At 53.5% G+C, this 21852-nt stretch overlaps 1 protein-coding gene across 1 annotated transcript in view; it reads right to left on the bottom strand.

The window, feature by feature from the left end:
* The window catches only part of LOC144950886 (uncharacterized), a 65803-nt gene that overhangs the window by 38524 nt on the left and 5427 nt on the right, over window positions 1-21852 (bottom strand). The window contains exon 2 of the mRNA XM_078881055.1: window positions 20212-21248. Coding sequence (XP_078737181.1) covers window positions 20212-21248 — 1037 coding nt within the window. The remainder of the gene's footprint in view (window positions 1-20211; window positions 21249-21852) is intronic.

Raw genomic sequence — 21852 nt, 5'->3', positions numbered from 1 at the left:
TGTGTTGCCTCCGAAACGTCTTGATTTTTTTTTTTACTTTTATTAATTTTAATTTTGTACCTACGTGACTTTACCGAAAAAACATAAGAATACAGTTTAATCAATGTCACTCGTTTAAAGTATTTGGCTGCGATAAGTTTCCACTCGACCAAAAGCCACTTCCTCGAGCTATCATTTGTGGCCAGCTCGCTTCCGAAATAGAACTACGTAGCTGAGTAACCCTCACCTGGTAAAATAAATATATATTATTCAAATTCTTAGGTTTTTTCGGTAAAGTCACGTAGGTAAAGCATTTAAATTAATAAAAGTTAAATAAAATAAAAATCACGACGTTTCGGAGGCAACACAAGCTTCCGTCTTCAGGTGGAACCGCCTCCGAAACGTCGTGATTTTTATTTTATTTTACTTTTATTAATTTCAATGTTTTACCTACGTGACTTTACCGAAAAAACCTAAGAATATGAATCCTTGCAGTCACGAAAGCTTCAAATCTAGAAATATATTATTCAACTCCCGATGACGCTGGGCATAACCTCCAGCGAAACGTCGCACAGACGTTGGCAAACGTCGCTTTGTGCTCTTGACAATTCCTCCTCCGTCGCATTCTCTCCGGCAATTTCTTGCCGATTTCACCAAATCGATTGGCGCGTTTGCTCACGCGACGTTGACGACTTGATTTGATCGACCCTGCCACTGGGTGGCTGAGGGTAACGGTAAAAACGAAACCATTGGCATCAAACTCCCCCGCGCGGCGATCTAATCCAACGAGAAGCGAATTACGAATGAGCCGCAGAGGTCAGTCTACATGACCTGGCGGTGATGTGAACGGTACAGAGTAGAGTTTTATATTTCGCCGAGTGTGATATTCACTGCATTAACCGGTCCTGTGAAAGGTATACGATTAACCTGTGTGTGTGTGTGTGCGTGTCATGTCGTCATTGTTACGCATGCGTGTGCGTGTGTGTGAGGGAGGGGGAGCGGAGGTGCAACGGTTAGCACACTGCGCTGGGCAAAAACCGGTGGCGATTATCTGAACCTGTCCTGGGACTCGCCTAGGTCTGCTCAGTCTCAAAATGAGTACCTGGTGCGGTGTGTGAACATCGCCACTGGGGAGACAAAGGCGGCCGGGAGTAGTGCTGGCCACCCACCCCCTCGTGTGCCGTGCCGGCCTTTATAGGTGCTACTCGCTAACAGCACTTGCCCCAACAGTCTGTTAAGGCTACAAGGGGAGATCGTTGTCTTTGTGTGTGTGAGTGCGCGCGTGTGTGCACGTGCCACAACGTGTTCGCTGCGCGTGTAGTTAATCGACACCCCTTGGACACCCTCGCAAACGAGACGTTACACCCCCCAGGGATATTTTTTTTCCAGGTGAAATATTCAAATAAATAAACACATCCGCAATAAACGTTCTTCCCTCCCATCCCTCGCCGACTCACACTACCGCCCCCTCCCCCCCCCCCCCCACAACCGCCTCAACTGAAAATAATTCTCCGGTCACGCACAGCGGAGGTGGCTGGAGCGGCGTGCGAGGTTACAAACGCGCTAACACCCCCGCGATATCACAAAACACGCGATGAATTATGCACGGATCGTACGGATATTTTTAGGGTGGAGATGTGGCGCGCATGTTTTGCCCGGGTGTGTGGCGAGGTGTCCGTTTGCGTGGCTCGCATTTCACGGCAGCCGCCTCTGATCAGTACCATGGACAGCAGTTAACACTGATCAGTACCATGGACAGCAGTTAACACTGATCAGTACCATGGACAGCAGTTAACACTGATCAGTACCATGGACAGCAGTTAACACTGATCAGTACCATGGACAGCAGTTAACACTGATCAGTACCATGGACAGCAGTTAACATTGATCAGTACCATGGACATCAGTTAACACTGATCAGTACCATGGACAGCAGTTAACACTGATCAGTACCATGGACAGCAGTTAACACTGATCAGTACCATGGAGAGCAGTTACCACTGATCAGTACCATGGACAGCAGTTAACACTGATCAGTACCATGGACAGCAGTTAACACTGATCAGTACCATGGAGATCAGTTAACACTGATCAGTACCATGGACAGCAGTTAACACTGATCAGTACCATGGATATCAGTTAACACTGATCAGTACCATGGACAGCAGTTAACACTGATCAGTACCATGGACAGCAGTTAACACTGATCAGTACCATGGACAGCAGTTAACACTGATCAGTACCATGGACAGCAGTTAACACTGATCAGTACCATGGACAGCAGTTAACACTGATCAGTACCATGGACAGCAGTTAACACTGATCAGTACCATGGACAGCAGTTAACACTGATCAGTACCATGGACAGCAGTTAACACTGATCAGTACCATGGACAGCAGTTAACACTGATCAGTACCATGGACAGCAGTTAACCACTGATCAGTACCATGGAGAGCAGTTACCACTGATCAGTTCCATGGACAGCAGTTAACACTGATCAGTGCCATGGACAGCAGTTAACACTGATCAGTACCATGGACAGCAGTTAACACTGATCAGTAGCATGGACAGCAGTTAACACTGATCAGTGCCATGGAGAGCAGTTAACACTGATCAGTACCATGGACAGCAGTTAACACTGATCAGTACCATGGACAGCAGTTAACACTGATCAGTACCATGGACAGCAGTTAACACTGATCAGTACCATGGACAGCAGTTAACACTGATCAGTACCATGGACAGCAGTTAACCACTGATCAGTACCATGGAGAGCAGTTACCACTGATCAGTTCCATGGACAGCAGTTAACACTGATCAGTGCCATGGACAGCAGTTAACACTGATCAGTACCATGGACAGCAGTTAACACTGATCAGTAGCATGGACAGCAGTTAACACTGATCAGTGCCATGGAGAGCAGTTAACACTGATCAGTACCATGGACAGCAGTTAACACTGATCAGTACCATGGACAGCAGTTAACACTGATCAGTACCATGGACAGCAGTTAACACTGATCAGTACCATGGACAGCAGTTAACCACTGATCAGTACCATGGACAGCAGTTAACACTGATCAGTACCATGGACAGCAGTTAACACTGATCAGTACCATGGACAGCAGTTAACACTGATCAGTACCATGGACAGCAGTTAACACTGATCAGTTCCATGGACAGCAGTTAACACTGATCAGTACCATGGACAGCAGTTAACACTGATCAGTACCATGGACAGCAGTTAACACTGATCAGTACCATGGACAGCAGTTAACACTGATCAGTACCATGGACAGCAGTTAACACTGATCAGTGCCATGGACAGCAGTTAACCACTGATCAGTACCATGGACAGCAGTTAACACTGATCAGTACCATGGACAGCAGTTAACCACTGATCAGTACCATGGACAGCAGTTAACACTGATCAGTACCATGGACAGCAGTTAACACTGATCAGTAGCATGGAGAGCAGTTAACACTGATCGGGAGAGTGAAGCTGTACTCATCCAGACCACCCTTCTTGATCTTTGGTCATAAACTACCCCCCACCCCCCCCATCCACTCATCCCAGTCCCTGATAATTGTGCAACGACGAATTTATGTTGCGCGTCACGCCAATCTCGAGTTTCACGACGTAACAAAAGCAAACATCCCCCGTGTGTGTAGGCCACCCTGCCTGTTGGGGCAATGGGTTTTATTGAGCGCGCACGCGCACACACGCACACGCGCGCACACACACACGCACACGCGCAACATTCGGCCACGTGCACACACGCACACACGCACACACGCACACACGCAACATTCGGCCACGCACACACACGCGCACACACACGCACGCACACACGCAACATTCGGCCACGCACACACACGCACACACACACACGCACCAGCGCACACGCACACACGCGCACACGCGCACACGCGCACACACGCACACGCGCACACGCGCACACACGCACATGCGCGCACACACGCGCACACACGCACACGCGCACACACACGCGCACACGCGCACACACGCACATGCGCGCACACACGCACACACGCGCACACGCGCAACATTCGGCCACGCACACACACGCACACACACGCGCACACGCGCACACACGCACACACGCACACACGCACATGCGCGCACACACGCACACACGCGCACACACGCACACGCGCACACGCGCACACATGCACATGCGCGCACACACGCACACACGCACACACACGCAACATTCGGCCACGCACACACACGCACACACACGCGCACACGCGCACACACGCACATGCGCGCACTCACGCACACACGCACACACACGCAACATTCGGCCACGCACACACACGCACACACACGCGCACACGCGCACACACGCACATGCGCGCACACACGCACACACGCGCACACGCGCAACATTCGGCCACGCGCCCTCACTTAACGCTGGGAGAAGTCCAGAGCCCGTTCGGATATAAGCCGCGTCCGGTAATCGCACTCACACGCAACACAAAGGCACAGATCCCCTGTATAGCCTGAACATGCTTTTGGGGCAAGTGCTGTTAGCGAGAAGGCCGGCACGGCACTAGCGGGGGTGGGTGACCAACACAATGCCCGTCCGCCTTTGTCTTCCCAGTGTTTTTACACGCTGCACCAGGTACTGATTTTAGACTTAGTCGACCTAGGGGAGATATGGGACAGATTCAGATATTCGTCAGACGGATTAGAACCGCGGTTTTTACGGGGTCTGAAGCCCAGTGCACTAAGCACTGTGACTCCGTTCCTCGCATGTGATTACGCACCCACGCACCCACGCACCCACGCACCCACGCACCCACGCACCCACGCACCCACGCACCCACGCACCCACGCACCCACGCACCCACGCACCCACGCACCCACGCACCCACGCACCCACGCACCCACGCACCCACGCACCCACGCACCCACGCACCCACGCACCCACGCACCCACGCACCCACGCACCCACGCACCCACGCACCCACGCACCCACGCACCCACGCACCCACGCACCCACGCACCCACGCACCCACGCACCCACGCACCCACGCACCCACGCACCCACGCACCCACGCACCCACGCACCCACGCACCCACGCACCCACGCACCCACGCACCCACGCACCCACGCACCCACGCACCCACGCACCCACGCACCCACGCACCCACGCACCCACGCACCCACGCACCCACGCACCCACGCACCCACGCACCCACGCACCCACGCACCCACGCACCCACGCACCCACGCACCCACGCACCCACGCACCCACGCACCCACGCACCCACGCACCCACGCACCCACGCACCCACGCACCCACGCACCCACGCACCCACGCACCCACGCACCCACGCACCCACGCACCCACGCACCCACGCACCCACGCACCCACGCACCCACGCACCCACGCACCCACGCACCCACGCACCCACGCACCCACGCACCCACGCACCCACGCACCCACGCACCCACGCACCCACGCACCCACGCACCCACGCACCCACGCACCCACGCACCCACGCACCCACGCACCCACGCACCCACGCACCCACGCACCCACGCACCCACGCACCCACGCACCCACGCACCCACGCACCCACGCACCCACGCACCCACGCACCCACGCACCCACGCACCCACGCACCCACGCACCCACGCACCCACGCACCCACGCACCCACGCACCCACGCACCCACGCACCCACGCACCCACGCACCCACGCACCCACGCACCCACGCACCCACGCACCCACGCACCCACGCACCCACGCACCCACGCACCCACGCACCCACGCACCCACGCACCCACGCACCCACGCACCCACGCACCCACGCACCCACGCACCCACGCACCCACGCACCCACGCACCCACGCACCCACGCACCCACGCACCCACGCACCCACGCACCCACGCACCCACGCACCCACGCACCCACGCACCCACGCACCCACGCACCCACGCACCCACGCACCCACGCACCCACGCACCCACGCACCCACGCACCCACGCACCCACGCACCCACGCACCCACGCACCCACGCACCCACGCACCCACGCACCCACGCACCCACGCACCCACGCACCCACGCACCCACGCACCCACGCACCCACGCACCCACGCACCCACGCACCCACGCACCCACGCACCCACGCACCCACGCACCCACGCACCCACGCACCCACGCACCCACGCACCCACGCACCCACGCACCCACGCACCCACGCACCCACGCACCCACGCACCCACGCACCCACGCACCCACGCACCCACGCACCCACGCACCCACGCACCCACGCACCCACGCACCCACGCACCCACGCACCCACGCACCCACGCACCCACGCACCCACGCACCCACGCACCCACGCACCCACGCACCCACGCACCCACGCACCCACGCACCCACGCACCCACGCACCCACGCACCCACGCACCCACGCACCCACGCACCCACGCACCCACGCACCCACGCACCCACGCACCCACGCACCCACGCACCCACGCACCCACGCACCCACGCACCCACGCACCCACGCACCCACGCACCCACGCACCCACGCACCCACGCACCCACGCACCCACGCACCCACGCACCCACGCACCCACGCACCCACGCACCCACGCACCCACGCACCCACGCACCCACGCACCCACGCACCCACACAGCAATTCGTGACCACAATACACCACCACACACTGACGCAAATAAACACACAGACACGGATACATTACACCACACACGCATAGAAAATGCACAGAGATACAAAGACAAAGATCCCCCGTATAGCCTTAACAGACTGTAGGGGCAAGTGCTGTTAGCGAGCACCTATGAAAGCCGCAACGGTACATGAGGGGGTGGGTGGCCAGCACCACGCCCGACCGCCTTTGTCTCCCTAGTGGTGATGTTTACACACCGCACCAGGTACTCATTTGAGGCTGAGTCGACCTAGTGGAGGCCCGGGACCGGTTGAGATAATCGTCACTGGTGTTGGCCGTGGGAATCGAACTCGGGTCGCTGTGTTCATAGCGCAGCGCGCAAACCGCTACACTACCGCTCCCCAACCCCATAGATACACGCACACACACACACACGTGCGCGCATGCACACAAATCAAATTCAACCATGACCCGTGCACTGCTGGACAGACACTCGCCGATGGTCGAAACGAATGCAATCGTGGCAGCCAAAGGCGGGTTCAGATGTTGGCCGTGTGCGTGGAGAAGGGAGCGGTGAAAAATTAACCCGCAAAAACAAAGTTTTTCACTATAAATCCTTTATATGCGTGGCATCGGTTTTATTTTATTATTCATTTCTGTTTTTCTTGAGTAAGAGTTTCATTTTTATCACATTGGTATTTTAAATTAAAAATGACATTTTTTGTTTCCTAAAAAGTGGAACATTTTTGAAAAAAAAATTTTCACGAAAATAAATTGTCACGCACAACGAGTCTGTGTGCAAAATGTCAGCTCGATTGGATCACGGGAAGTGGGTTAAAAAACGGACCGAAAGATGTGCACGGTCGTAAGCGCGCAAGCAAGTGAACTTAATATAAAGGATTTAAAAAAAAACAGCTCCTCTTTGATGGTGGGTGTCACGTGCGCTGAAGTCACCGCTGCCCTCGTGCCAAGCGAGGGGTGCAATTTGAGACCGCTGAAAGCATTGACGGGTTCCCTGCCGGCAGGAGGTCACCGCACAGATCCAGTGAGCTCCACATTGTGCACATTTCGCTGCCCTTTAACCGCCCGGCTCTCCGCTCGTTATTGTGAGCATCACTCAAAGTAGTTTATTTTTATATGTTTTTTTATTTTACCAGGTAAGGCTCACTGAGCTACATGGCTCTATTTCGGAAGCGGTCTGGTCACAAATTGATTGCTCATCGAATTGGCTCATCGGGTGGAAATGTGTAGCAAAGCAAATGAACTAAACAATGTGATAGGGGAGAAAAATGAAGAAAAATCTACGCGACCACGGGGATAACATGCAAACTCCAATCATACAGGCGTGGGGCTTGGGTCAGACCCCACGACCTCCTTTCCACTAGGCGAGGTAGTTAACATCTCGGCACCGTGACGGCTCACTCCTTTGCCCTCTGCTGATGTTGGAGGGCGACTGCCTCCAACTACCCAGTGGTGTCCTTCACGCGGCTCCTCAACAGAGGCTAATCTTGGCACCGCTGGTGCCAGTCTTCAGCATGTTCAATCAACTCCACATCCTTCTGTACCGCATCAGTCCATATCTTTTCCAGCCCGTGTCGTGCCCGTTTAGCCACTTCTATCCGGTGAAACAGAAGCTGCTTAGGCATGCGGTGGCTGGGCATGCGGGCTACATGACCCAGCCAATGCAGCCTTGCCTGCCAGAGGAGCTCGCTGATGGGAATGTATCCAGATCTTTTAAGGGATATGTGAGCTCTTCACACAATGCTGCCTGGTTAAATCCAGGATGGATCTTAGGCACGCCACCCTGAATGTTTCTAACCGGTGCAGATGTTCCATTAGAGGGGTCCACGTTTCAAAAGCATAGGGAAGTGAGGGCATGAATGTGGCTGAGAAGACCCGGTGCATTGTATGGAGCGAGAGACCAGGTAGCTTCCACACAGCGTTATGCAGCTGACGAAAAGAAAATGCCGCTCAACTGATCCGTAGACCTCTTCTGCCAAACCAGAGTTGGTCATGAGCACACTGCGCAGATATGGGAACTCATCCACTCACCGCACAATTGCCCCAGCACACAGACACACCTACAGACACAGGGACAAACACAAAAGACAAAGATCCCCCGTATAGCCTTACCAGACTGCTGGGGCAAGTGCTGTTCGCGAGTACCTTTGAATGCCGGCACGGCACACGAGGGGGTGGGTGGCCAGCACCACGCTCGCACATCCACACAAGCGCACGGATACCCTAAGCACAATCAAAGACCTGCGTACACAGGCACGCATAGACACAACTACGAAGCGTCACACACACACACACAGATACGTAAGTTTTACGGTGAATCGAATATCTCATTACTGGGGGTCTGAATACAACGCACAGCCACTTTTCTCATCCACTGCTGGATGAAGGACTCCGTAGGCCGAACGCCAATCATCTCACGATCATGGGGTGTTTCCACGCGATGTGCTCAGCACCTGCACAAGGCGAGCTGATTCCCATGAACGCTCCGTCTCCACGGTGCCGGTGCCCGGCCCTATGGACCATATCAGTGGGCTTATAGAGATCGGCAAAGATACATAGAGACTCGTAGAGACCCACAGAGATACATAGAGACTCGTAGAGACCCAGAGATACATAGAGACTCATAGAGACCCACAAAGATACATAGCGACTCATAGAGAACCACAGACATACATTTAGACTCATAAAGACCCACAGAGATACATAGAGACTCATAGAGACCCACAAACATGTATAGAGACTCATAGAGACCCACAGAGATACATAGAAACTCATAGAGACCCACAGATACATAGAGACTCATAGAGACTCACAGAGATACATAGAGACTCATAGAGACCCACAGATACATCGAGACTCATAGAGACCAACACTCATAGAGACCCACAGGAGGAGGCCTGGACGTTGGCATCGCCACGGACCCTCACGGCCTGGGATTGAACCCGTGTCCAGGGCGTGCAGAACGAGAGAGAGCGAGAGAGAGTGAGCGAGAGAGTGAGCGGGAGAGTGAGCGGGAGAGTGAGCGGGAGAGTGAGCGAGAGAGTGAACGGGAGAGTGAGCGGGAGAGTGAGCGGGAGAGTGAGCGGGAGAGTGAGCGAGAGAGTGAGAGTGACGGGGGTTTTACATAAAGCAAAGTTATTATTAAAAATACGAAATGAACGAAGCAAAGTGCCGAATACACCGAGCATCTTCTTGTTTCCACTGATCGTAAAAATAAATAAAAAATAAAGAACCCGTGTCCAGGGCGTGCACCACCCTCACCATCTCGGCGCATGCAGCCCGGGCGAGAGCCCCCCCCCCCCCCCCCTTCGTCTCCCCCCCCCTTCCTCTCCCCCCCTCCCCCTTCGTCTCCCCCCCCCCTTCCTCTCCCCATCCCCCTTCCTCTCCCCCCCCCTTCGTCTCCCCCCCCCTTCCTCTCCCCATCCCCCTTCCTCTCCCCCCCCCCCCCACCTCTCTCGGCCCCGCGGGCTGAAAGTTCGCCGCGCTGGTCCGTGCGCGACCCGCAGCTTTTGTTCCGCGTCGCTTTGTCGGCTTTCGGCAGCGAGAGCCACACAGAGAGAGGGAGGGAGGGAGAGATAGGGAGAGAGAGGGGCAGAATTTACGAAATGATGAACGAAACAAAGTGCCGAATACACCGAGCATCTTCTTGTTTCCACTGATCGTAAAAAAAAAGAGAGGGAGAGAGATAGGGAGAGAGGGGGGGAGGGAGGGAGAGAGAAAGATAGGGAGAGAGAGAGGCAGGGAGGGAGAGAAAGATAGGGAGAGAGAGGGGGAGGGAGAGGGAGAGAAAGATAGGGAGAGAGAGGGGCAGGGAGAGTGAGGCAGTGAGATAGGGAGAGAGAGGGGCAGGGAGGAAGAGAGAAAGATAGGGAGAGAGAGGGGGAGGGAGAGGGAGAGAGAGATAGGGAGAGAGAGGGGGAGGGAGGGTGAGATAGGGAGAGAGAGGGGCAGGCAGGGAGGGAGAGAAAGATAGGGAGAGAGAGGGGGGGCAGGGAGAGGGAGAGAAAGATAGGGAGAGAGAGGTGGCAGGGAGAGGGAGGCAGTGAGATAGGGAAGGGAAGGCATAGAGGGAGGGAAAAGCTAAGGAGAGAGATGGGGGAGATATTTTAGATGTGAAGCTTTCGTGACTGCAAGGATTCATACTCTTAGGTTTTTTCGGTGAAGTCACGTAGGTAAAAATAAAGAAATATTAAAAGATAAATTATAAAAATAATAGGATAAATTTTAGAAGTAAAATAATAAATCACGACGTTTCGGAGGCAACACAAGCTTCCGTCTTCAGGTTTTTATAAAAACATTTTTATCTTTTATTACTTATTTATTTTACCTACGTGACTTTACCGAAAAAAAATTAAGAGTATGGGGGAGAGAGGAAGAGAAAGATAGGAAGAGAGGTAAAGAGAGAGAGGGAGGGATGGAGATATGGAGTTAGAGAAGGTAAGAGCTTTTTTTTTCTTTCGATTTAAAGCTTTTGTGACCGCAGGGATTCATCTTCTTGGTTCTTTCGGTAAAGTCACGTAGAAGAAAAATAATAAAAAAATAACAAAAATAAAACATAATAAAATACAATTCTCACGACGTTTCGGCCACAACGCAAGCAGCCGTCCTCAGGTGAAGAACAGGTCTGTCGGAAAGACAGCATCTGAATGAGCACCACCATGCTTGGCAGCGTATATTTAAGCTGGGTTAGGGGAGGAAAGTCTTTCCGACAGACCTGTTCTTCACCTGAGGACGGCTGCTTGCGTTGTGGCCGAAACGTCGTGAGAATTATTTTACCACGTTTTATTTTTGTTTCTTTATTATTTCCCTTCTAACGTGACTTTACCGAAAGAACCAAGAAGAAACGTAAGAGCTCTCGAGAAAGGGAGGGAGTGGAGGGCCGGGGGGATGGAGCGAGAGACAAAGATATGGAGATAGAGGGAGAGTCCATGCCACGTGAACAGTCCCAGTTGTTGAAGGGGTGAGTGGGGATGGGTACGAGGGTTGCCGTGTCATCTCGCGGCTGACTGCCAATCGACCGGCTCATCTCGCCGTGTGAGCCGCTTGTCCTGCCGGGCATGCAGGCGACCTTTTCTCCCACGGCTCAGTCTCCCCGACAAACCCGCCGGGACTAATCCCCCTCGGGTGCCAATCCGGATTTCGACCCCGACAATAGCGATTACACCGTGGTCTCAGACACTTGCACAGAGAACAACAGACTCACGTAGAGACACACAGACTCACATAGAGACCCATAGACTCACGTAGAGACACACAGACTCACATAGAGACCCATAGACTCACATAGAGACCCATAGACTCACATCGAGACCCATAAACACATATAGAGGCCCATTTACTCACATGGAGACTCATACACTCATATAGAGGCCCATTTACTCACATGGAGACTCATACACTCATATAGAGACCCATGAACTCACGTTGAGACCCACAGACTCACATAGAGACCCACAGACTCATTTAGAGACCCATGGACTCACATAGAGACCAATAGACCACATAGAGACCCATAGACTCACCTAGAGACCCATAGACTCACGTAGAGACCCATAGACTAACCTAGAGACCCACAGACTCACATAGAGACCCATAGACCCATGCAGAGACCCATAGACTCATGTAGAGACATATAGACTCATGTAGAGACCCACAGACTCACGTAAAGACCCATAGACTCATGCAGAGACCCATAGACTCATGTAGAGACCTATAGACTCACGTAGAGACCCACAGACTCACGTAGAGACCCATAGACTCACGCAAAGACCCATAAACTCATGTAGAGACCCACAGACTCACACAGAGACTCATAGACTCACGTAGAGACCCATAGACTCATGCAGAGACCCAAAGACCCACATAGAGACCTATAGACTCACGTAAAGACCCACAGACTCAGTAAGAGACCCATAGACTCACGTAGAGACCCATAGACTCACGTAGAGACACATAGACTTACATAGAGACCAATACACTCACATAGAGACCCATAAACTCACGTTGAGACTCACAGACTCACATAGAGACCCATAGACTCACGTAGAGACGCACAAACTCACGTAGAGACCCATAGACTCACGTAGAGACCCGTAGACTTATACAGAGACCCATAGACTCACGTAGAGACCCACAGACTCGCGTAGAGACCCACAGACTCACGTAGAGACCCACAGACTGAAGCAGAGACCCATAGACTCACGTAAAGACACATAGACTCACACAGAGACCCATAGACTCACACCGAGACCCATAGACTCACGTAGAGACCCATAGACTCACATAGACACTCATAGACTCATGTAAAGACCCATAGACTCATACAGAGGCCCACAGACTCATGTAGAGACCCATAGACTCACGTAGAGACCCACAGACTCACGTAGAGACCCATAGACTCACGTAGAGACCGATAGACTCACACAGAGACCCATAGACTCATGTAGAGACCTATAGACTCACATAGAGACCCACAGACTCACATAGAGACCAATAGACTCATGTAGAAACCCATAAACTCACACAGAGACCCATAGACTCACTTAGAAACCCACAGACTCATGTAGAGACCCACAGACTCACGTAGAGGCCCATAGACTCACGTAGAGACCCATAGACTCACGTAGAGACCCACAGACTCAAGCAGAGACCCATAGACTCATGTAGAAACCTATAAACTCACACAGAGACCCATAGACTCACTTAGAAACCCACATACTCATGTAGAGACCCACAGATTCACGTAGAGACCCATATACTCACATAGAGACCCACAGACTCACACAGAGATCCATAGACTCACACAGAGACCCACATACTCATGTAGAGACCCATAGAGTTGAGATTAAGCCGGCGTCGTGGGCGATGCGAGTCGATGGACTCAGCCCGGTCACCAGTGACCACACACGAAAGGTCCGGCCGGTCACGTTAACTCGGCTCTGTCACTTCAGTCACTTGAACTTGCACCCTTGAATGTTCAACATTAAACACTGCGCTGCGTCTGCCACGCGTCGTCCGCTGAGCAGCCTCTCCCGTTGATTCTGATGCCGAGTGACATTGTTTTTGTAAAAAAGAAAAAATAGGTAAAATTTTTGTCTCTTTTCTTTAGTTTGTTTTTATTTATTTCGGGAAATATTTTATCTGTTTTTTTTACATACATATTATTTTTCGCGTAACCGCACCGAGGCTTTTCACCCACCAAAACATCACCCACAAACACCACCACCAAACATCACGTCCACCACCAACCATCACCAACAAGCACCAACGAAAAATACCACCACACAACGTCACCACCACACATCACCCACCAACCACCACCCACAAACACCACCACCACCAACCATCAACAACCACCACCAGCCACCAAAAACCACTGCCCGCCAGGAACCCCAAAATGATTCCACTCCATCGACTCCAGGGCGGTGAACACACAACCTCTGTGGGCTGGAGGGATACGACACGTGTCGTGCAACACGTGGTACACAGCACGTGTCTAAGAACACGTGGTACACAGCACGTGTCGAACATCACGTGGTACACAGCACGTGTCGAACATCACGTGGTACAAAGCACGTGTCGAACATCACGTGGTACAAAGCACGTGTCAAACAACACGTGGTGCACAGCACGTGTCGAACAACACGTGGTACACATCACGTGTCAAACATCACGTGGTACAAAGCACGTGTCAAACAACACGTGGTACACATCACGTGTCAAACAACACGTGTGACACAACACGTGTCTAAGAACACGTGGTACACAGCACGTGTCGAACAACACGTGTTACACAACACGTGTCTAAGAACACGTGGTACACAGCACGTGTCGAACAACACGTGTCAAGCAACACGTGTTACACAACACGTGTCTAAAAACATGTGGTACACAGCACGTGTCGAACAACACGTGTACACATCATTTGTCGAACAACACGTGGTACATAACACGTGTCAAACAACACGTGGTACACAACACGTGGTACTCAACACGTAGTACTCAACACGTGTCGACCAACACGTGGTACAAAGCACGTGTCGACCAACACGTGGTACAAAGCACGTGTCGAACAACACGTGGTACAAAGCACGTGTCGAACAACACGTGGTACACAGCACGTGTCGAACAACACGTGGTACACATCACGTGTCAAACAACACGTGTGACACAACACGTGTCTAAGAACACGTGGTACACAGCACGTGTCGAACAACACGTGTACACATCATTTGTCGAACAGCACGTGGTACATACCACGTGTCGAACAACACGTGGTACACATCACGTGTCAAACAACACGTGGTACTCAACACGTGTCGACCAACACGTGGTACAAAGCACGTGTCGAACATCACGTGGTACACAGCACGTGTCGAACAACACGTGGTACACAGTACGTGTCGAACAACACGTGGTACACATCACGTGTCAAACAACACGTGTGACACAACACGTGTCTAAGAACACGTGGTACACAGTACGTGTCGAACAACACGTGGTACACAGCACGTGTCGAACAACACGTGGTACAAAGCACGTGTCGACCAACACGTGGTACACAGTACGTGTCGAACAACACGTGGTACAAAGCACGTGTCGACCAACACGTGGTACAAAGCACGTGTCGAACAACACGTGGTACAAAGCACGTGTCGAACAACACGTGGTACAAAGCACGTGTCGAACAACACGTGGTACACAGTACGTGTCGAACAACACGTGGTACAAAGCACGTGTCGACCAACACGTGGTACAAAGCACGTGTCGACCAACACGTGGTACAAAGCACGTGTCGAACAACACGTGGTACAAAGCACGTGTCGAACAACACGTGGTACACAGCACGTGTCGAACATCACGTGGTACACAACACGTGTCGTGCAACACGTGGTACACAGCACGTGTCGAACATCACGTGGTACACAACACGTGTCGTGCAACACGTGGTACACAGCACGTGTCGAACATCACGTGGTACACAACACGTGTCGTGCAACACGTGGTACACAGCACGTGTCGAACAACACGTGGTACACAGCACGTGTCGAACATCACGTGGTACACAACACGTAGTACACAACACGTGTCGTGCAACACGTGGTACACAACACGTGTCGAACATCACGTGGTACACAACACGTGTCGTGCAACACGTGGTACACAGCACGTGTCGAACATCACGTGGTACACAACACGTGTCGTGCAACACGTGGTACACAGCACGTGTCGAACATCACGTGGTACACAACACGTGTCGTGCAACACGTGGTACACAGCACGTGTCGAACAACACGTGGTACACAGCACGTGTCGAACATCACGTGGTACACAACACGTAGTACACAACACGTGTCGTGCAACACGTGGTACACAACACGTGTCGAACAACACGTGGTACACAGCACGTGTCGAACATCACGTGGTACACAACACGTGTCGTGCAACACGTGGTACACAACACGTGTCGTGCAACACGTGGTACACAGCACGTGTCGAACATCACGTGGTACACAGCACGTGTCGAACAACACGTGGTACACAGCACGTGTCGAACATCACGTGGTACTCAACACGTAGTACACAACACGTGTCGTGCAACACGTGGTACACAGCACGTGTCGAACATCACGTGGTACACAGCACGTGTCGACCAACACGTGGTACAAAGCACGTGTCGAACATCACGTGTTACACAACACGTGTCTAAGAACACGTGGTACACAGCACGTGTTAACCAAAACACGTGTCGAAAAAAACCCTGAACGGAATGCGTAGAACTCTACTCGAGGCCTCCACAGAAGCGGGCGCTGAGCCTCGCCTCACCCAGTTGTCAACATCTCTCTGTTCCGAGCTATGAGGAAGGGCCAATTCCCGAAACGTCGCCAATTCGATGTTTTCCTTGTAAGGCCCCCACACGCGGTGTTGTTATTGACACGGACCGTGTGAAGTTGTTGTTGTTGTTGTTGTTTGCGCACCAGTTGTTGTTGTTGTTTGTGCACCACCACTGCCAACGCAGCAGCATCGCCAAGTGAATGTCTCTCACGTCGACACGAGGAGTACTCAGCCCATCATCACCATCATCCGTCCCTCTGGGGTGGATACAATGGGTACCGCTGCGGCCGTGAGGAACGCTCTGCCTTCCGATATGAGGAAACCGCTGTGAGCCGTGATGCACTTTTACATGATCGAGACTAAAAGCGAATTCCCTTACAACTGCTTTGTGTGTGAGCACGGTTTGCTACGTACGGTACTAAATGATTTCAACACGCATGTATATCGGACTTCTTTCGCACCGTACGTACACACACACAACACGTAAATGTGGGGGAGGAATTTAACTGTTGGTCGTTCTATGGATAGCCTCGCCCGCACCCCATCTACCGCAACGTACTGCACTCTGCCATGGGAATGTGGAATTGCCACCAACGGGAAGGTGAGCACCAAGACCTGGACGCTCCACGAGTGGCAGAGGAGGACCTCTCGTGCTTTGTCAGCGAACCCGAGTGGAGCGCGCGTCGTCACGGACTCCCTCCAGCGCTACGTTGGCAGCATCGTGCCACGGTGGTGAGATGTTAACTACCTCGCCAGGTGTACAGGAGGTCGTCTGTTCCATCTCGATCCTGATGCCAGCTCAAACCAACCGTGTTCACTCCCTCGCCAGGTATACAGGAGGTCGTCTGCTCCATCTCGATCCTGATGCCAGCTCAAACCAACCGTGTTCACTCCCTCGCCAGGTGTACAGGAGGTCGTCTGTTCCATCTCGACCCTGACGTCTGCTCCAGCCAACCGTGTTGACTCCCTCGCCAGGTATACAGGAGGTCGTCTGTTCCATCTCGAGCCTGATGCCAACTCTACCCAACCGTGTTGACTCCCTCGCCAGGTATACAGGAGGTCGTCTGTTCATTCTCGACCCTGATGCCAGCTCCAGCCAACCGTGTAAACTACCTCGCCAGGTATACAAAGTTCAAAGTTCATTTATTTGGTATAGCCCTGTGAGCCATTCGGCTCTTGAATCGGGTGCAACCGCAACAAACAAAAAACTAAAACATGAACAAGAAAACATCTTAAAGTGACTGAGTGCAAACAGAAAATCCAAGAAAAGACAGCAAAATTTTGCAGAAAAAATCACCGTACACCCACGCTGTGTGCAAATATCCCGGTGGGATGCAAGTCAAACAACAACAACAACAACCACAAGACAACTTAGATTAAGTCCATCAGTACAGGAGGTCGTCTGCTACATCTCCACCCTGACGCCTGCTGTATATTTGAAATGTGCGTCCCTCTTTTTCTCTCCCCGTGGGTGATCGCGTGAATAATTCCACATTTAGAATCGACGTCACGGCGGTTTTAGAGCACTTGGTGATCAGCCACCACGCAGAGCTAGCGTTTGTTGGCCAGGTCGTTTATGAAAAAAATAAAAAATAAAAAAAGAGCCGTCGATCATGATCTATACACTGCTGGATGAACCCATTCGGCGTCACAGGGATGCGGGGGGGGGGAGGCGGTCAGAGCCAGGATAGAGAAAGCGACAGTGTGTCCGCGTTCTCACTCATGCCGGGCTGCTGCTGCTGCTACTGCTGCTGCCAGGGTCTGTCAGATTCACTCAAAGTTTGGTCTGCGTCGCAACAACCACAAACCGTGTCAACCCGCACCGTTTACCCCGTGTCCCTGTGCAGGGAAATTGGAGTTTGCAGGTCCATACGGCTTACGGCCGTTTCAATAGGGGCGACAAGAAATGTGCGTGTGTATTTGTTTGTGTTTCTCCCTTCTGATGGTGACTTTGTAGGATGGACGTTGTGATTTATAAGAGGCACGGGGTGACCAAAAAGGTCTGAGTTGGGCTGCAATAAGGTAGGGGCACTGGTAAGGGGTTGACAGGTTTGCATAACGCCGCCACCATCTCCTCACCCCCCACTCTCCTCTTCCTATGCGTGTGTTATGAACTTCTTTCGCACAGTACGTAGCCAACCGTGTTAATCGGAGGTGAAGTGTTGAGTGTATGGGCAGTGTTGAGTCTATGGGCAGTGTTGAGTCTATGGGCAGTGTTGAGTCTATGGGTAGTGTTGAGTCTATGGGCAGTGTTGAGTCTATGGGTAGTGTTAGTCTATGGGCAGTGTTAGTCTATGGGCAGTGTTGAGTCTATGGGCAGTGTTGAGTCTATGGGCAGTGTTGAGTCTATGGGTAGTGTTGAGTCTATGGGCAGTGTTGAGTCTATGGGTAGTGTTAGTCTATGGGCAGTGTTAGTCTATGGGTAGTGTTAGTCTATGGGTAGTGTTGAGTCTATGGGCAGTGTTAGTCTATGGGTAGTGTTGAGTCTATGGGAAGTGTTAGTCTATGGGCAGTGTTAGTCTATGGGTAGTGTTGAGTCTATGGGCAGTGTTAGTCTATGGGCAGTGTTGAGTCTATGGGTAGTGTTGAGTCTATGGGCAGTGTTGAGTCTATGGGCAGTGTTAGTCTATGGGCAGTGCTGAGTCTATGGGCAGTGTTGAGTCTATGGGTAGTGTTGAGTCTGTGGGCAGTGTTGAGTCTATGGGCAGTGTTGAGTCTATGGGCAGTGTTGAGTCTATGGGTAGTGTTGAGTCTGTGGGCAGTGTTGAGTCTATGGGCAGTGTTGAGTCTATGGGTAGTGTTGAGTCTATGGGCAGTGTTGAGTCTATGGGTAGTGTTGAGTCTATGGGCAGTGTTGAGTCTATGGGCAGTGTTGAGTATATGGACAGTGTTGAGTCTATGGGTAGTGTTGAGTCTATGGGCAGTGTTGAGTCTATGGGTAGTGTTGAGTCTATGGGCAGTGTTGAGTCTATGGGTAGTGTTGAGTCTATGGGCAGTGTTGAGTCTATGGGTAGTGTTGAGTCTATGGGCAGTGTTGAGTCTATGGGCAGTGTTGAGTCTATGGGTAGTGTTGAGTCTATGGGCAGTGCTGAGTCTGTGAGTCGTGTTGAGTCTATGGGTAGTGTTGAGTCTATGGGCAGTGTTGAGTCTACGGGCAGTGTTGAGTCTATGGGCAGTGTTGAGTCTACGGGCAGTGATGAGTCTACGGGCAGTGCTGAGTCTATGGGCAGTGTTGAGTCTACGGGCAGTGTTGAGTCTATGGGCAGTGTTGAGTCTATGGGCAGTGTTGAGTCTACGGGCAGTGTTGAGTCTATGGGCAGTGTTGAGTCTATGGGCAGTGTTGAGTCTATGGGCAGTGTTGAGTCTATGGGCAGTGTTGAGTCTATGGGCAGTGTTGAGTCTATGGGTAGTGTTGAGTCTACGGGCAGTGCTGAGTCTATGGGCAGTGTTGAGTCTATGGGCAGTGTTGAGTCTATGGGCAGTGTTGAGTCTACGGGCAGTGTTGAGTCTATGGGCAGTGTTGAGTCTATGGGCAGTGTTGAGTCTATGGGCAGTGTTGAGTCTATGGGCAGTGTTGAGTCTACGGGCAGTGTTGAGTCTATGGTGCAGTGTTGACTCTACGTGCACTGCTGAGTCGAACTTGTTTATGTTGCACCTGCGCGCACACCCAGCGCGCTTCGCCCACGCGGCGCCGCGTCTCTCACCTGAAGTCGCTGTATGGGTGGATGATCCACAGTCCGGCCGACTTGACGCGCTCTTGTTCCCTGGCCACCGCCTTCTCGCTGCCGAACATCCGCAGCGAGAACTTGTTCACTCCCGGCTGCAGCATGGCCCCGAGTTGCCTCCGCGCGAAGCCCGGAGCAGCTTGCCTCTTCTCCTGCCCCTCTCCTCCCTCCTCCTCCTCCTCCTCTTCCCCGAGGAGTTCACCACCAGCCCCTCCACCACCCCCTCCACCACCCCCTCCACCACCCCCTCCACCACCTCCTCCACCTCCTCCACCCGTCGAGTCGAGCACCCGAGCCGCGTCGGGGTCGTCTCGATCGCGGCTTCGTCTCGTGCGTTCTCTCCTCCGAGGCGATGGGGGCCGATCAGCAGCAGCAGCAGCAGCAGGAGCAGCAGGATGATGATCAGCTGTTGCCATGGACACGTCGCCTCGGGGTTCCGAGATGCTGCTGGTGTTGTTGGTGGTGGTGGTGGTGTTGTTAGTGGTGGTGTTGGTGGTGGTGCCGTGAACCCGCCTCGACTGCTCTCGGCACGCGCCGTTGAGCAACAGCGCGGCGCTGGCGGGGTGAGATGAAGAGGAGGAGGAGGGAGAGAAAGAACCGCCTCCTCCTCCTCCTCCGACGACGCCGCCGCCGCCGCCACGAGATGAGCGGAAACGCCGGAGCTGGATCGCTCCGCTTAGCTCCATCCCCCCAGGACGAGACTCTGCAATGTCCATCCCTCCTCCAGCACCACCTCCACCTACACCACCTCCACCACCACCACCTCCACCACCACCACCCACTACCCTCATCAGCTCTTCCTCCTCCTGATGCTGCTGCTGCCCGCTGCCTGCTGGAACAGTTCCTCCTGCTGCTACTTGATCCTCCACCTGCTCCACCTCCACCTCCTCCACCTCCACCTCCTCGTCCACCTCCTCGTCCTCCTCGTCCTCGTCCATGATGCTGCTTCCTTTGCGCGACAGCTGCTGCGGGAGGCTGTAGAGGCGGCGGCGCACGGCAGGTCCGAGGCGATCCATCTGGTGGGGCGCGGTGACGGTGGTGACGGTGGTGGTGGTGCCGGTGGGAGGCGGAGGGAGGGGAGAGGGGTGGTGGAGGGAGGTGGAGAGAGAGGGTGAGAGAGGGGGTGAGAGGTGGACAGAGAGTGAGGAGAGGGGGAGAGAGAGAGGGGGGGGAGGTGGACAGAGAGAGGGGGTGGAAAGGTGGACAGAGAGCGAGAGCGGGGAGGTGGAGAGAGGTGAAGGGAAGTGGAGAGAGAGGGGGAGAGGTGGACAGAGAGTGAGGAGAGGGGGAGAGAGAGAGGGGGGGGAGGTGGACAGAGAGAGGGGGGGTATAGGTGGACAGAGAGCGAGAGGGGGGAGGTGGAGGTAGGTGGAGAGAGGGGGGAGGGGAAAGGTGGACAGAGAGCGACAGAGGCAGAGTTGTGGCTGGACCAAGGTGGACGAAGTTAGAAAGGGGGAGACAGCGGGAGGGGAGAGAGAGGGAGGGTCGAGGAAAGTGGAGAGATTGTCGAGAGAGAGTGGTGGACGTCACGAGGTGGACTAAGACAAAGAGGGAGAGTGGTGGATGTGACGTGGTGGACTAAGACAAAGAGGGAGAGTGGTGGACGTCACGTGGTGGACT

The sequence above is a fragment of the Lampetra fluviatilis genome, chromosome 59 (assembly GCF_964198595.1).
Source record: "Lampetra fluviatilis chromosome 59, kcLamFluv1.1, whole genome shotgun sequence".
NCBI lineage: Eukaryota > Metazoa > Chordata > Hyperoartia > Petromyzontiformes > Petromyzontidae > Lampetra > Lampetra fluviatilis.
This window is presented reverse-complemented; position numbering and strand designations above follow the sequence as displayed.